General features: G+C 43.8%; 5 protein-coding genes across 6 annotated transcripts; 2 read left to right on the top strand and 3 right to left on the bottom strand.

The window, feature by feature from the left end:
- Window positions 1-596: 596 nt before the first annotated feature.
- On the bottom strand, window positions 597-2,358 carry BCIN_15g05210 (hypothetical protein). The gene is made up of 2 exons (XM_024697706.1): window positions 865-2,358; window positions 597-811 (listed from the first exon to the last, which is right to left on the bottom strand). The coding sequence occupies exon 1, from the start codon at window positions 2,297-2,299 to the stop codon at window positions 869-871; it is 1,431 nt and encodes a 476-aa protein (XP_024553522.1). The 5' UTR covers window positions 2,300-2,358; the 3' UTR covers window positions 597-811; window positions 865-868.
- A 77-nt stretch (window positions 2,359-2,435) lies between these two features.
- On the top strand, window positions 2,436-3,963 carry BCIN_15g05200 (hypothetical protein). The gene is made up of 2 exons (XM_024697705.1): window positions 2,436-3,118; window positions 3,178-3,963. The coding sequence occupies exons 1-2, from the start codon at window positions 2,635-2,637 to the stop codon at window positions 3,771-3,773; spliced, it is 1,080 nt and encodes a 359-aa protein (XP_024553521.1). The 5' UTR covers window positions 2,436-2,634; the 3' UTR covers window positions 3,774-3,963.
- A 556-nt stretch (window positions 3,964-4,519) lies between these two features.
- BCIN_15g05190 (hypothetical protein) lies at window positions 4,520-6,269 on the bottom strand. The gene is made up of 3 exons (XM_001545627.2): window positions 5,896-6,269; window positions 5,519-5,840; window positions 4,520-5,459 (listed from the first exon to the last, which is right to left on the bottom strand). Exons 1-3 carry the CDS (start codon window positions 6,010-6,012, stop codon window positions 4,918-4,920), a joined length of 981 nt encoding a protein of 326 aa, XP_001545677.2. The 5' UTR covers window positions 6,013-6,269; the 3' UTR covers window positions 4,520-4,917.
- Window positions 6,270-6,701: 432 nt separating this feature from the next.
- BCIN_15g05180 (hypothetical protein) lies at window positions 6,702-9,683 on the bottom strand. 2 transcript variants are annotated; one of them, XM_001545628.2, is made up of 3 exons: window positions 7,724-9,683; window positions 7,295-7,677; window positions 6,702-7,234 (listed from the first exon to the last, which is right to left on the bottom strand). In XM_001545628.2, exons 1-3 carry the CDS (start codon window positions 9,159-9,161, stop codon window positions 7,040-7,042), a joined length of 2,016 nt encoding a protein of 671 aa, XP_001545678.1. In that variant the 5' UTR covers window positions 9,162-9,683; the 3' UTR covers window positions 6,702-7,039. The 2 variants fall into 2 exon arrangements, with proteins under 2 accessions (XP_001545678.1, XP_024553520.1); XM_024697704.1 differs by having other exon boundaries at window positions 7,295-7,674.
- A 22-nt stretch (window positions 9,684-9,705) lies between these two features.
- BCIN_15g05170 (hypothetical protein) lies at window positions 9,706-14,700 on the top strand. The gene has a single exon (XM_024697703.1). It carries the CDS (start codon window positions 10,186-10,188, stop codon window positions 13,021-13,023), a length of 2,838 nt encoding a protein of 945 aa, XP_024553519.1. The 5' UTR covers window positions 9,706-10,185; the 3' UTR covers window positions 13,024-14,700.
- The last annotated feature ends 876 nt before the right edge of the window (window positions 14,701-15,576 follow it).

The following is a 15,576-nucleotide window of genomic DNA, read 5'->3' as shown; positions in this document are numbered from 1 at the left end:
TGTCACAGGCGGAACGTACGAAAAGATGGTAGACGTCATGGTGGCTCATGATTCTTGTGTAGGAAAATACATAGCCTGGATCAAAGAGGCCACCGCGTATGGTTTTATCGATAGATATGCACTGGCTCGGTTCAGAGAGAAAGAATTATTGATGAGGGGGCGTTCAAAAATGCAAAAATGACCAAGGTGAAAGGAGCACAAAGCAAAGGAAAGGCGACGGACCATGAAAAAGAATGGAATCAAGGACGTATTGAAGAGATTCATAGACTAGTAGTCAGATCTGGGGTCTCTTGAAAAATATACGGCATTGGCACTTTGCTTGGTTGCATTATTGTCATTTTTTATAAATACATTCGGGACAATGTAGGATTTTAGGAGACAATTTCATTTTCCAGTACACGAGTTATACCTGCCATGTTCCCCGAGGATCTCATATAGCTTCTCATAGATACATGATTTGTACGATTTGAATGATAATATTACAATCGTAAGGAACAAGATATCTCAACACTTACGTACGTGCTCATTTCACAATTAGCATTGAGATAGTTTAAAGTCATAATGTTATAATTGTTGATGTAGTTTATAAGACACAGTCGGGGTGTGGGCTGTACACATTACCCCAAAGCCTGAGTATCCAGATCTCCACCTTCCTTTCCAGTTTACTTTTTACATATACTATATATACACCAAATCGTTTTGAAGTATCTTTAATTTTCAAAGTTCGGCCTGCTTTCAAGGTGTCGTATCCTTTTGGTGCACAGCCCTGTTCTAAATTATTCGTCTTTGGTGCTACAGAGGTCAAGATAACCTTGTGCTGAATTAGATTTTTGGATCTGATATTGAAGAAAAGGCTGAACATACCTTGCTATACCCCTTGTGATATATTGTCCCCCGCATCTGTAATCCGACGATGCGGTTTATGCGTGAAATATGCAGGGGACGGATTCGGACCAAAGTCCAGATAGATATGTAAGAGGTAATCGAGACTATCTGTCCGTAATCTCGACTCGAAGATACATGGCACTGAATATCTATGACATATTGGATAAACGAAATAAGCGGCAGATTTATCGGACATAATGTGGAAATTTGGAACCCTCCGTCGATCTCGCCGGTCTTGAAATTCTGGGTATCTATGTGTCTGGAGATTGCCGTGAATGTTCTCTGGTGGAGCCTGATTAGGTCGGTCTCCATCTCGTATTGAGATATAATGATCCCTTACCGCCGGCGGCTTGCCAGCAAGGCCTCTTCCTGTGTGAGTAAATATTGGTATGACAACACAATGCTCGCGATATTTTTGAAGAACAATATATTTACGTTCTTTCGAAAATACAGGTCCAAACACTGTGTCAGTTCGGTACCTATCATTTTTTTCCGGGATTGTTCTGGTAAAGTCGGGGTAGTGCTCTACTGCACAAATTACGTCCCCATGATGGTAAGCACCTGGCAAATGTGCCGATCCGTACCGCTCCATTCTTTTGTATGGCGCTGTTTGCATTATTGCATCGTTATATAATGGGGGCGGTTTACATTCGGGTTGTTTGTCACCCACAGCTTCATAAAGCTTCTTATCAAGCTTCGGCCTCTCTACGTCGTCTACCATGATGGTGCTAGGAACTGGATCGTACCAAAATGGGTTGTCTAGCATTGCTTTCCCATGTTCCCAAGGTTCATGAGGAAACCGAGGAAGTTCATGACCTTCATATGGAAGTTCCATCCTAGAATCGGGCAAAGGAACAACCTGTCCAGGGGGGGGCAAAGGTGCAGTTGTGGTTACTGCAGGTTGTTCAGAGGGCGGTTTTGGTGGGACGGGAATTCCACCCAATGGTACCCCTGGCTGGAAGGCAGGCGCTGTTCCTTTTAAGGGAGCAGGCTGGCCTCGGCCCTGCGGTGTCGGCATGATCACGGATGGGGTAAGGGCTCCAGCTGCAGGCCTGTTATCTAATGACAAAGATGACATACTAGCCGAAAGTGTTCCAGCATGACCACGACCCCGAGCTGGCTCATTACCCCTACCTAGCGGGAGAGCTGGCATACCTCTTGCTGCCCCGCTAGGTGCACTAGCTAGCCCATCACCTCTCCCAGAGCCACTGCGTCTCAACCCTGACTCATTACCTCTTGCAGTGCCACCGCGACCCCAAGCTGCTTGTGAGCCTCCTCGCCCATCACCGCTTCCTTGTGTGCCTCCCTGGTGAGCCATTCTTGAAATTTTTAATTCCCTTTGCAAATGAGTACTATTGGGAATAAGTTTGATATATTTGCCAATCAGTGATAGAATGAGATTTTGTTGAAGCATGGCAGTGAATAAATGACAAGCTAGAATTCTTTGTCAATACAGTTCCGTTTTCGGCTCTCAGTACGGCGTAGATTGTCTTTAGTGAATAAAGACAAGATTTAGTGGCCTAAGAGATAGCCGTATGATTCAATGTTTTGATATAGGAAGTCAATGGTTATTTATACTTCAAGAACATATATTCTGAAGAACTTCTTGAAGCGATAATAAACAACACATAGCAACATTATCAATAAATATCTCAACCTGTCGAACCAGCCTGGCTTATTAGAAAGGATAGAGTTGCACTCATTTAAAAGTTTTCGGCCTACTTTCATCACAAGCCAAAGACTAAGAAAATGGTTAGGGTTGTACAGCCAGATCAAACGGCTTCGTGGTGGGGATCGTGGTTTCGAAGCTCCAAAGCATCACCCATCGCACCACGGGTCTCAACTATTGATGACGTGGAGTTTCTGCGCAGACAAATCAGAAGTCTCGAACGTATTATCCTAGAGAATATTCATTACACTAATAAGCGCGAAGATCCGGACATCTTGACAGCACGGCAGACAATAGAACAATTGAAACAGGAAATAAATGACGAAAGAGAGCGAACGGAGCGACTTAAGGTTGACCTCGGAGTCGAAAGAGAAACACTTAAGGATACTAGGCAAATGGTCACTGAGTTGAGAGCAGATGCCGCCGCTGAGAAGCAAAACATAACTGAATTGAAAAATGAGAATAAGGAACTTCAACGAGAGGTTAACGATCTCAGAAGAAAGGAACGGAGTGGGAAGAGAAGTGCGAAGCACGACAACGATGACGACGAACGTGACAGTCCCAGTAAGTACAATAGCTTTTCTCTCCTTCTAGTAGATCATGGACTAATAAATGGGAAACAGGGGCGAAATCTTCGACAGATCTGATTCTTGTGAATCTTGAGGGTCGAGAATTGCCAGCAACTATACTTACCGAAGAGTTGACAGAATGCTGGAACGATTTACTACGACATCATTGGGAATACACGGTATGGGTGAAGAAGCTTGTACAATTAAAGGAGACTGATGAAGATCTACGGAAGGAGATCTGGAAGAGTGCTTTTGGGCCAGAAAAGGCCGCGACTCTTCTCGAAGAAAACCAAGAAATGATAGATGCCATCAAACCTCGACGCGATGCAATTCTTATATCAATGCAACCTAGCTCGGAATACATATTCGGAGAAATGCTGAAAACTCTGAGAAAACACAATCTATATAAAGAAGGGGACAACCTCTGGAGAAGAGTGGCGGGTTCATTTGGTGAGACAGATACATGGCTAGATCCACCGATACTGGGCAAAGAGGAAGCAATGGCTGTATTGAAAGGGTGGAACAAAAAATGGAAGCGAGAGTACGAGGGGTATGATGAGGATGACTGGGAAGAAGAGGAAGGGGGGCAGGAAGAAGGAGAGGAAGAGGAAGAGGAAGAGGAAGATTACCTGGCTAATTCCTTCTTATAAATTGCTCATATATGTTTAACACGCCTCATTTTACACAGAAAAGTGTTATCGATGGCGTTATAAGAGCTTTCAGTATGCATGATTAGGATGGCGCGTTGTCATGAAGAGAGGTCAAAACCAAATATTATCTTACACATTACACACAAGAACAAACGTGCTGATAAATAGCACGCTCTAAGATGTGGGACCAATGCACATGTGACTTGCAACACATACATACATACATACGGTGAACGAAAGAAAAAAAAAATATGGCACATCAAACCCATCAGAATCACTCTCTTTTCAAAACGCTATTATTTCAAAATTGAATAACAATTTGAAAACATATTATAATTTGTTCAAAACAAAAAAAAATACTAAATATCATAAATTTTGATATCTCGTTCTCGATAAAAAGATCTTGAAAATATTATCATTGATTAAAAAAAGAATTTAATAGATGGTACTGTTTTTTGGCCTGCCGTTTTTTACGTTCACCGCATAACATAATGCTAATTCATAATCTCATCTCAACTCAACCAGATTGAAGGTAGATGAAATCAACAAAATTCTAGAATAATAGGGAAGGCAGCCTTATTGACGCGAGGGTCTCATAAGATCCAAATACCCTCGCCATCAGAAAAGTGAGATGGCCATAATACTAAGAATATCCTCATTCTCCTTACGAAAGCATCTTATCCCAGCTTTGAGTGGTGCTCATTGAGCCCCATGTCGCTCTTCCAGATATCTACCTCATTTTCTAGTATTCAAAAATATGTACTATTGTACTGTGTAACTGTGAGAAGCAACGTTTCTGTTCATTTCACTGGGCCCATTGTTTTTCTACTAATCATCATACATCAAAAGTGCTTTATTGCATTCATTCTACTTCTCTTCTCTGGGTATCTCGCTGTAATACAATCATTATCCGAAGGGTAATATACGCCATCCATTTTCCTGCTTAAACTTTGCATGTATCCGGCATCCATTTCGCCTCTTCCTACTCTCGCCTTTCCATTAAGCCGTACATGAAAATAAAGGGATATCAAAGTATGCCGTATATCTGTAAGTATCTTATCCAAAGATAATCTGTCCCCATCCCTCCATCTATTCACGTACCCAAAAGAATCTTCCGGGCTACAAAAAAAAGAGAAAATGATATCTATGCGCCCCTTCTCGCAAATTCGCTACTCTCACTCTGTCTCGACTTCTTTCCAAAGTGACTCTTCTCATGGAATTCACGTCCCTTTTGTCTGCGACCAATGCAGAAAATGGCTACCCAAGCAATTGTCGCAACAGCAATAACAGCCGTGGCGGCCCATGTCAGGATGAGATACTTCTGTCCTTTGTATGCATACACTCCAATATCATTTCCGAATTTATTGATAATATGTGCAGCTTTGTTTTGGAGAACAGTGACGATAATTGAGGCTATTGCAAGAGCCAGGAGAGCTATGGATGCTAAGCCCCAGTTCAGGAAGGAGAAGATACGACCTGTTATAAAGATGGCGGCGAGCGAAGTTAATATTGCTAGACCAGCGCCTGCAACGCCGATGCAGTAGAATACGAACGTGGCGTTCATAGCCGTGGAGAGTGTGTCGAGACCGTCTTGAATAGCAGAAGGCCAGCCTATGTCGCTAAGATTCAGATGAAGGGGGCCGATAGATAATTGTTCAGAGATTATGGAGCTAATATCGAAGTGGTCTGTGAGAAAATATGAGCAATCTGAGCAACAGTAATTTTTGGAAAGTAATAGTACTTACACATAGCAGTCTGGTTCGTGCAAGAGCTTACGTTGAATCCTGCTCCCTTGGAAGTTGCATTGGGCGTGTAATAACCTTGGCACATATCCATCAAATGAAGTGAATACCATTCTTCAATACCTAATGTTTCCGCAAGCTTATCCGCAATTTCGTTTTCAAGATCGCCGAGTGCATTTGCAATAGCATCGCCAATTCCAGGTTCACGGGGTATCAAGCTGCTAAGACTACTAACAATTCCTCCTGGGGATAGAGAGGTAGGTGTGGAACCAGAACCACTGGTTGTTGTGGGTATGAGGTCTTGTCCAATTCCGGAAGTATTGAGCTGGAGAGTGTTTAATTAGAGAAGTCTCTTTGGAAATGGGGACTTCTTAACATACTGTCACAATGTGGTAGTCCTCCATGAAACCAGGCTTATTGCCTGCGAAAAGACACAGCATGCCGAGCACGAATGTCACGATGGAACAAGCTAGCGGAATGGCAGCTAGTGGCTGCATCTTGGGAAGTGATTGTTTGGAATATTTGGTGTGTAATAATTATTGATAGATGATACTCAGGTAGTGTGTATGTGTGGAATGAACAAGTACTTATCTTCTCCTTGAGAGAGCAGAAATTGAAAGAAACAGGAAATCATGAGCAATTCAATTATCAGCCACTCAACGACTATTCAAATAACGATAAATGAATCATCCATATAGGAAATTTATTGACCATGACATGACACAAAACACCACTCCCATTCTCCTACCTTACCAAACTCACCCCAGCACCCAAGCACCCAGCAAATCAATTCACAAAGCAGACAAAGAAAACCAGGAACAGATCTTGGATCCTGATTTTACCTTTGTTGTCCTCCATTCAGAGTGTCCAAGACTTCCAATCCTGAAAACGGTATCAAAGAATGCATCCCAGCATATCTGGTTGGCAGTCCGAAGGTTGAAGCTGTATTCAACTACGTCATGGGCATAATTGTGTATCAACGTCGGATGTCGAATCGTCGAATCGTCGGTCAAGAAGAAAAAAACCTGAAGTCCAAGAAATTAATCAAGCGTCAGTTCGTAAAAGCTTACTAACCCTGTTCCATGTCCCCTGTCTTGACCACGTCAATTCACAAGGCTCGTAGACCAATCAAAGTGCTTACCTAATTCACATGCCAATCAAACATCGGGGATTTATACCTTAGACATTCATCCCCAGCCATTCAAACTTCATTCTTCGACCGCTTATGCAACCTTACGCAGGACCATGTACAAGAGCTCTCTGTATATAGAAGTCAGGGTTTGACTGCCGAGCATCTGCAATGACGACCCTAGAAAACAAGCAAGTTTTATTCGGTAGTTATTTTGGGGCAATTGGCCACCTGGGAACCTATGGCTTTACTTTTCGCTTCGAGATAACAAACACTACATATGTATTTGACGTTCTCGATAAGCGCCTTTCTACTAATATCGTTGCACCCCAATCGATGCAGGCCAAGGAGAGCAGGGAACCAAGACACAAAACCAATGAGCGTCCAAACGCTCTCTACCATGCTTCCCACATTTGTGCGCCCACGGAAACTAGGCGATTGAACAATTCCTCCCGTAATGCGATGGCGGTAAGTTGTTTTCGGTCCCCGGCTTTGTCGATGACAAGAAGTCCATCCGCAATTTCTCGTGATGTAGCCCACCCTACTACGAGCTTACTTTTCCAACCTAGCCCACCAACCTTCTTAATCTCCTGTTGTTGCTGTATCAGCTTATATCTTTCAACGTGCACAGGCATGTTGATGGAACTTACCATAATATCAGCTATCGCTATGGAGAAGACGGGATCAATGTCCTCTTTCTCGGTCGTCCAGCTCAATGCCGGAGTTGTTGCGGTGGCTGTGATATATGCATGTCCTTTCTGACCCTTGTATCTAGAGGGAAAGCGTATAGGACCCGCCGGATCGTCCGTCCCATCCTTTAAAACACCAAGACGATTTTTCGCATGTTCTGCTCCAGCTGCAGCCTTCAATCTATCCGTTCCCAGGGCAGTCTCGACACCGCCTTTGGTAACACTTTTAAAGGCCGCCAACAGACGGTGGCCTTTCTTCTTAGGTTTTGACTGATCTATGCTGGTTGTGGTCGCATCCATGTCGGGATGGATGGCATCAGCCATTTCTGCCTCGGATACACCTTCTAAATAAATTAGTTTGTTACTGCTCATGAAGCGTCGTCTACTTACCAAGGTGATCGAGATCCTCTCCCGCTGTAGCGTGCGCAACATCAGGTGGTGGTAAGGACGAGGATGGAGGTGGTGGAATTGGAGCTTTATTGGCTTCACCAATTCGCAATAATGTGATTGTAAGTTGGGCATTTGTTGGGACACCTTTGAGTAAAGTGTTTCTAATCTCCAATAGCTTCTGCCAATTCGGGAATTCGCCATTCAAGTATGAAAGCCCTCTCCAAATCAACGGATCCCCAAAAAACCCAAACCCAATGAACAACCCATTCATTTTCATGAACATATAGGTACTGGTAAACATAGAGATAAGGAGCAAAGGTGCAAGACAGCCAGCGAGCTTCAGTCGAGGTGTGTCAAGAGGAAATGGTGGTGTTGGAGACAATGCATTTGCAAACCTCTCCCATCCATCAGATATGTCAGCAATGGTATGCATAACAGGTCTGGTTTTTGACCACATCGCTGCCGACATTGGCTCCTTTGTTTTATCATGTAGGCTATTTGTTTGATCCCCTGCACTACTTCCCTTTGCATCTGCGGCATGGACTGCAAGGTTTGTTAGGTCTGGCGTTGCGTCTTCGAGAGCGCTGGGCGCCGCCTCATCGCTAGATGGGTCTCCCTGGGGGTGCTTCCCCGCTGTACTACTGATTGCAATGGAGGTAAAGCTATTTACGAAGTTGCTAGCTTCTTTTTCAACTGCCTCTCCTCGGTATTTCTCGGGGGCTCCAGTCAAACTAGTATCGTTACCCAGCACTCCTGCAGTCGGCTTCTTGATTCCTCCTGTTGTGCTATCAATAAGTGCGGGTGGTGCTGGAGGAAAGCAGTATTCTCTTGCTGGCGGCCATGCTATAAGAACAATCAGAAATCCAACGATGGTTGGCACTAGGAAGTCTATCAGCCAAGCCAGGAAGTAGACTGATGCGAAAACAATTGTGCGATCTCTTTCCCTCCATGACCTCAACCTCGCAATATGTTTCCAAAAGGTCACAAGTCCGACGATCACTGTCATATACAGTCGCTCTACATTTGCCCTCAACTTATCTGGTGAGAATTCCTCTTCATCCGCAATATTCAAGTCCAGGCCTCCAAGTGGTGGCTCTGGCAGCGATTTGACATGATACATCTGCTTATTGAATCGCCGAATTAAAGTCCATAGGTCTTCGTTTGGTAAACCTCCGACCAGGGGGGTGGGAAAATCGTCATGCTGATCATTCCAGCCCAAATCTCTCACTTCAACACTTCCATGATCTAGTTGTGCTGCACCCTTTTCTTCGTGATCTGCGATTGCGAGAGCATGGCTATCAGTAGGTATGTCTTCTTCGTGGGCTTCGACTCTGATAGGTAGATTGTGAATTGGTTGCGCGCGTCCACGATAGGGATCTGTTGGTACAGCGTGGGGGTCGTTGAGACTCGGAACATCGTGGAAGGTACCTGTATCCATGATTCTGTGTCGAATTGGCAGATGAGGAAGACCGTATCAATGTGGCCAAAGGCCGAGGAAAGGCGGTATTGGAGTCGAATGAAATGAGGATGTTGCTGAGTGTTACAATGGAGAGAACATTGAGAGTTGAGAATTCGATATCATGTATCATGGGAAAAGAAAATATAGCTTGGCTTTGTATGGCATCCCCATATGTCTTATCAATATTATAAGAAACGGTTAGGAATGTTGATTCGATCCTGCCCACCTAGATAGTCTTGAGCATTTCCCGTCTATGACGTATTCGGGTACACGCCATTCAAGCAATGAGGCGCCGTTTCTTTGTGCATCTTGATTCTTGACATGTTGACGACTGGCAAAATACTTGGAAATCTGAGCTTCGAGGTACGAAACAAAGCTCCGACGGATGGTTGAGATATTTCGACATGGAATTGACAGGCCGAGGAGCGATCGCTATGGATTCAATCGTCTTTTCGAATCTCGAGGATATCCAGATGGATATTCATCCAACAAGTTTCTGCCAAGAGTCTGTGCACAACTGCACGAGCCACAATTGAAGTAAACTACCAGCTCTCAGCTACTCCAGCCACGCACGTGCCATGGTTCATTCGTTGGGTTGGGCAGGTAAAGTATTATATCATCGATGTTGATATCGTGGATTATAAATGCACCCAGTTGTCGGAATACTCATTCAATTAATACACTTCATCCCTTTGGTTCTTCTCGGATTAGCAGGCAAAGTTACAAAAGGACAGACAACCTTTTCTTACAGCCATCCCACCATTCTTCACTTTATTCCGCGCCTCAGCTCTGTCGTCACTTGCAAGCATCACAATGCATCGTCTCGAAAGCGGTATAGTCGCCTGCAGCACCCATGGTGAGCGGCTGACAAACACAATATCTCCATAACTGTCAAAGACTTTTGCGTGCAGTAATCGCTTTTCTAGCAGGCTTTGTCGCGAGCCCAACACAATTGACATCCGGCCGATGATTGCGGGGTCGTACCTGGCAAGGTCGTCGAACTATGGATAACTTTATCGTCAAAAACAGTACCAATGTTTGGGAAGATTCGGCGTCGCGAGCTATCTCAGAACGATCCCAAGCTTTCATCGAGAATGGAGAGACGATGGACAAATCTTCTGCTACATTGTTATCTGTGAGAGATAGTGGAATACTTGATGCTACCGCGCGGGAAATTGGCATGACAAAGACCGATGAAGATGAAGTTCAACTGATGAAGGAGAAATTCCCGGGACTTGAGCGGTTTTTTGCCGTCAAACATCACAAATCAACACCTAGCAACGGTGTTTGGGAACAATTGAAGCCATCAAATGCCTGGCTACAACCCATAGAGAACAGCCCGGACTACGAAGTCGATCTCACATCAAAAACTGGCGTGGCTCTAAGAAAGTCTAAAAAATCACAGATAGTATTGGACAACCGTCAAAACAAAAACCTTCTGGTAACACAAGCCGAAGAGCAAGATAGTAGTGAAAGCATTTCTGAGAGGGGCGCATTTAATCAAGAAGAACCAGTGCCTACCACCAAGAGATTGTGGAGGGCGTATAAACGCCCCTATCGTCACTTAGACGACCTCCTGGCAGCGAAACCCGATATACCATCAGGCGCTTCTATACTTGGTTTGCTTCATTTGGCGGAGTACTCAATCAAGCAAGCAGATACGTTTCTCGATAATTTAGAGCGGCCAGATTTAGCTCTGGAGAAGTGGGTCACAGTGAACATCACAATAAATAGTACTATACCCCGCAGCGATGGCTACAAGTCACTCGTGAGCGATCCCGGGCTTCTGACTAGGTATAATATGTTGAAAAAATGGCTGATAGATAAAGACTCGACATTTGAAGAAGCCAAAAGCGTTATTAGGGGCGACAATTGGAAGCATGGCGTTCAGCCCTTGTCAGCGTATCCAATCAGCTGTGCAGACGGAGATAACAAAGCAGTACCCATCGATGGTGAAGGGAAAAGATGGCGAAAACAAGACAACACCAAGTTCGAAAAAAATGCAGCTGCAGCTCCAGCATTGTCCGATGCTAACGTTTGTGAAAGTTCGAGCGAAAATGAGATTCCTACAATGCATAGTGAGTCTTCTTCCTTGAAGTTATCGGATGGCTTTACAATTTCCTACCCATGCCATATTCGAACATGTCCAGACCATCAAAGTGGCTTCTCCTCTCAGCAAATACTCATGCAACATTATGTCCATTCTCATGGCGAAGCTTATTATCTCTGTGACTATCCTTCATGTCAATCACAAATAGGCACTGCCAGTGCGTTAGGGTCCAAATTCCGTTTCCTTCGGTCAGATTTTCGGGCGCCAAAGGAAGATTACAGAACCCACCTCCGAGACTTCCACAAAGAAGACATCGGATTATCTTCAAAGTTGTCGACGAAAGAAATAGAGAACCTAGGTACATGTAGGTTCGAGCCAGAATGGTGGAGATGTCAAAACTGCTTGAGAAAGGTGGTCGTGGGGAGCGAAGGGTATAGTTGCAAGTCTTGCAAGACTATCTGTGAATCAGCAAGAATTTTGGCGAGGAAGACGAGGTTTGGGTTTGGCGGCTTGATTGGTAGCGAAAGAATGATCTCCAGTCCAAATGGAGCTATACTCCATCAGGCTTCCTATCTTGCCGGAAATTTGGATGTCGCAGATGAGTCGAAAAATCTTGTTTGTGGAGAAAATCAGGGTTTCGAGGATTCTGCAAACCCCCGTTCTTTCGATCCACGACCTACACCATTACCTGCAATAAACCCTCCGAAACAAAAGATTGAAACGGCACAGCGGGAGATATCGACCGTAAATGTTGCATCAGAGCGGAGCATTTTTGCTACAGAATCTATAACTAAAGAAAATCAAGACAACGGCTCATCCGAGTCGAAATTCTGCCCATCGCCCAGGGTCCCTCATCAGGGTGTCATCATTGAATATACTCACGAAGAATATACCAGCAGTAAAGTAGTTCCACTCACGACGATCAGACAATTAGGACACGGCTCTCTTGGAATCGTTGACGCAGTTCGTTTCAATGACAGAGATCAGAGTGGTTTAATTGCTCGGAAAATCATTCGTCTCCCCAACTTCTCACGAAAAAGGCTATTGCCTCTGATCCAGCAAGAGGTGGCAGTCCTTCGGGGTCTCTCTCATCACCATATCGTCAAGGTTATCAGCACCTATGAGACAATCAAAGCTCCTCGGCAATTTGGAATTCTCATATCTCCAGCTGGTGACGAAGATCTAGGCCATTTCCTTGAACGAGTTAGTGACAGTGATTTTCCAGAAGAAGAGATGAAGTTGCTGATTGGCTGGCAATGTTGTCTTGCTTCTGCGGTAGCTTATATTCACTCTCAGAATATAAGACACAAGGATATCAAGCCAAATAATATAATTTGCAAGGGTGATCAGATTTATTTGACTGATTTCGGATCCGCCCACCAGTTTAGTGCAGGTGTCACAAGTTCAACTGAAGGACCTTTAGTAGGCATCACGAAAATGTACAGTGCCCCCGAAGTAATTTCAGACGATCGAAGAGGCCGACCTGCTGATATTTACTCCCTGGGATGCGTTTTTGCAGAGATGGTCACTGTAGCTGATGGCGAACGCATCGAGGACTTTCATGAATACAGAAGCCAGCCAATACCAGATGAGCCTGATAGAATGACCTACGCTTATCATGCGACTTCGCATATGATAGGGCCATGGTTTAACGAGTTAGGAGATTTCTGGATAGCCTCACTTCTTCGGGATGTACTGGCTCTTGATCAAAAATGCCGCCCGACAGCTGACGTTCTTCTTAAAAATCTATTGAGGCATTATGGGCCCCCTAGTTGCTCGTGCCAAATATAGTCTTTCTCGACATTTCGACCATGAGTGCATAATATCATAGCCCCAAAATTTACTAATTATACAGAAGAGAGTAGTTCGGAAATCACTTCGTCTTTGAAGAATCTCTCGAAGTGTATCAGTAAAAGATGCACTTGGGAAGCAAAGTTCAATGACCTTCAAATCAATGAGATTGTAGATGCTCGGTTGAGCGAGAGCGAAACTTGCAAAAGCAACTCGTTTTATGAAGAACATTCCAAAGCAGTTGCTAATCTTGAGAAGACACTTTCTAGCGTCTTACACCCCAATGAATTACCGAGGTCAAGGAGGTGCAGCTGAGAACGAATGGAGTTGTCCACTCAACGAACACTCTGTTTTAAGGTTCGTTTGTGATATTGGTATTCATTTTCAAACTCGTTGAAGCTGTTCCAATTCATCGAGTCCATTCTGTAGATGCTCTTGTCCACTCGGGGACAGATGTATGCTTCTTGGAAACTGTTGATCTGCACCTTCGTCATTCACAATTTTCTGGGAATCTGCTCCCCAGTTGTGATTTAGGATCGAAGCCTTTGGAGATATAGTAGGCTATATTCGTTACAAAAGCCATCTTCGGTCTAATCGTCTTTCTGGAATTTCTGGAAACAGTTGACAGGGAACCTCAACAAGACGCAGAGATGGAAGCACTGCGCCAGGCCAACTTACGACAAGAAACGAAAATTGGGGATGGGCAGAGGAGATGATCAGAGGAAAGTGCGAAAAGGGTTTTGGCAAGTTTATCCTTCATGCCTATTGTGGACATGTGGACAAGAAGCCCATCAATAAATGCTTTGAAGATGTCATTTATTTTACTCTGGACTCTTGAACATGAAGTAGGCACGATCCGGATAGACTCCCTCATTAGTAGTTCAGACTGCACCATGCACGGTAATAGGAATCTTTAGAGGCTTCAATATTGCACCTACGATCTATCAACCTTGTTTCGGATCCGTTACTTTACTTGCGATGTTGGGTTTAATTTTCCGGAAGACAAAGACATTCTCTTCATAAAGATCGTATGGCTCAACCAGAATCATGAACTAATGATGATTCTCGCGTATTCAACCCATTGTCATCCAATTCATTTACATCTGCAAAACATTTCATATCACTCGCAATAGCTTCATCGGTAGACCTCGACTCTTCAATCCTATCCAAACTTGTATCTCATTTGTGTTAACATTCATTTCGAAACTTTTGAAATTATCTTGCCACAAACAATGTTCAGGATCCTTGAGGGGCTTACAGTACAGAGGCCATCTCCTTCGTTGGGTGCTGGAATCAACGCATAGAGCAGTGGAGAATATGTTCTTGATATGCAGTTGTCTGATAATCAGTTTATAATGTCTTGTTTGTTGGAGCACAAAATATCTTTCTCGTGAGCCCGGTTAGTTCCGAGGCACCAGGTAGCTTCAAGAGACGTGTGCATGTTCTCTGCTCTGACAGTCCAGTATTAGAGATCCTAATATGACTACTTGGATGGGAAATACCGGTTTCCTAAGCAAGACAAAGACTAGTTATGCAACACGCTAATTTGAAATGGCAACCGAATGGTTACACCCTAGGAACAGATTGTTCCTCTTGTTCTGGGAATATCAGCAAACACATGACAATTTTGACCTATGGTCTCGAGAAATTTAATGTTCTATTTCCATACCCTCTTTATCTTATTTATTTGCTACTATGTTTCCTGTCCCGAAATTTGACCTTGACCTGGTAAAACCTTTTTTAGAACTAATGTGATTCATCGCACATCCATGCCTAGACCCGATTGTTTTTCCATTTGGAATTCATGGTCGACGTGCTCCTCTTCGAATGGCAGCTGGGAATTTGTTCCCAACTATATGGTTTTGTTCATTGGCGAGCTCATTGCTGATTGCGGAAAGCCCCATACATTTTATCTATTGAACTTCATAATTATATGTAAGTATAAATCTTTCACCTTTGAATATCTATTTCTCCCTCTGAATTAAGACCTTTCTTCTGTCTTAACATCTCCTCACACACAATTATTTCTCACGATGTAACTCTTCTCTCGAGTACTATCCTTTTTACCTTCTCGTTCACGATTCTCCCTTCTCCTGCCAACAGGGCTTGTACCTTCACAATTTACGCCTTTGTCGATGACAACATCATCAGTATCGCAAGTCTGATGCAGCACGACTCACTATTGTCTAATGATTTTCCTCAATGAAATTTTGATCAATGGTTGCCCAAGTGCTCTGAAAGAGGCAGTACTTCTGCTTTTGGTCCCTGATATGGCTTGTGTCCAACAGGTAAGTCTCTCGTTATCTCGGCCGGCACGAGAATCCTCACTACACGAATGGGACTGTTACTTACACGAGAACTTTGACCATGAGAAATTCAAAATTCTTGGCTGATTGTCAGGAAAGTAATTTTGTTACTTCGTCAGATGACTGTACAAACGACGACTCTTGAGAGTGACAGGAAATGGTGAAGGGATTCGAGGGAAATTGATGAGATCGGCCATTGGTAAACCTGGCTGGTGATAAAACCGAAAATATAAATTATATATATTTT

This window comes from Botrytis cinerea, chromosome 15, assembly GCF_000143535.2.
Source record: "Botrytis cinerea B05.10 chromosome 15, complete sequence".
Taxonomy (NCBI): Eukaryota; Fungi; Ascomycota; class Leotiomycetes; order Helotiales; family Sclerotiniaceae; genus Botrytis; species Botrytis cinerea.
Note: the sequence above shows the minus strand (reverse complement) of the source record. Positions and strands in the feature narration are given on the sequence as shown.

Coding starts and splice junctions, on each gene's coding strand:
- BCIN_15g05180 (XM_001545628.2), bottom strand. CDS start 9,161: ATGGATACAGGTACCTTCCACGATGTTCCGAGTCTCAACGACCCCCAC. Junction 7,678..7,723: donor AGAGGATCTCGATCACCTTG/GTAAGTAGACGA, acceptor TAATTTATTTAG/AAGGTGTATCCGAGGCAGAA. Junction 7,235..7,294: donor TAGCGATAGCTGATATTATG/GTAAGTTCCATC, acceptor CAGCAACAACAG/GAGATTAAGAAGGTTGGTGG.
- BCIN_15g05200 (XM_024697705.1), top strand. CDS start 2,635: ATGGTTAGGGTTGTACAGCCAGATCAAACGGCTTCGTGGTGGGGATCG. Junction 3,119..3,177: donor CGACGAACGTGACAGTCCCA/GTAAGTACAATA, acceptor AATGGGAAACAG/GGGCGAAATCTTCGACAGAT.
- BCIN_15g05210 (XM_024697706.1), bottom strand. CDS start 2,299: ATGCTTCAACAAAATCTCATTCTATCACTGATTGGCAAATATATCAAA.
- BCIN_15g05170 (XM_024697703.1), top strand. CDS start 10,186: ATGGATAACTTTATCGTCAAAAACAGTACCAATGTTTGGGAAGATTCG.
- BCIN_15g05190 (XM_001545627.2), bottom strand. CDS start 6,012: ATGCAGCCACTAGCTGCCATTCCGCTAGCTTGTTCCATCGTGACATTC. Junction 5,841..5,895: donor AGGACTACCACATTGTGACA/GTATGTTAAGAA, acceptor AACACTCTCCAG/CTCAATACTTCCGGAATTGG. Junction 5,460..5,518: donor CACGAACCAGACTGCTATGT/GTAAGTACTATT, acceptor ATTTTCTCACAG/ACCACTTCGATATTAGCTCC.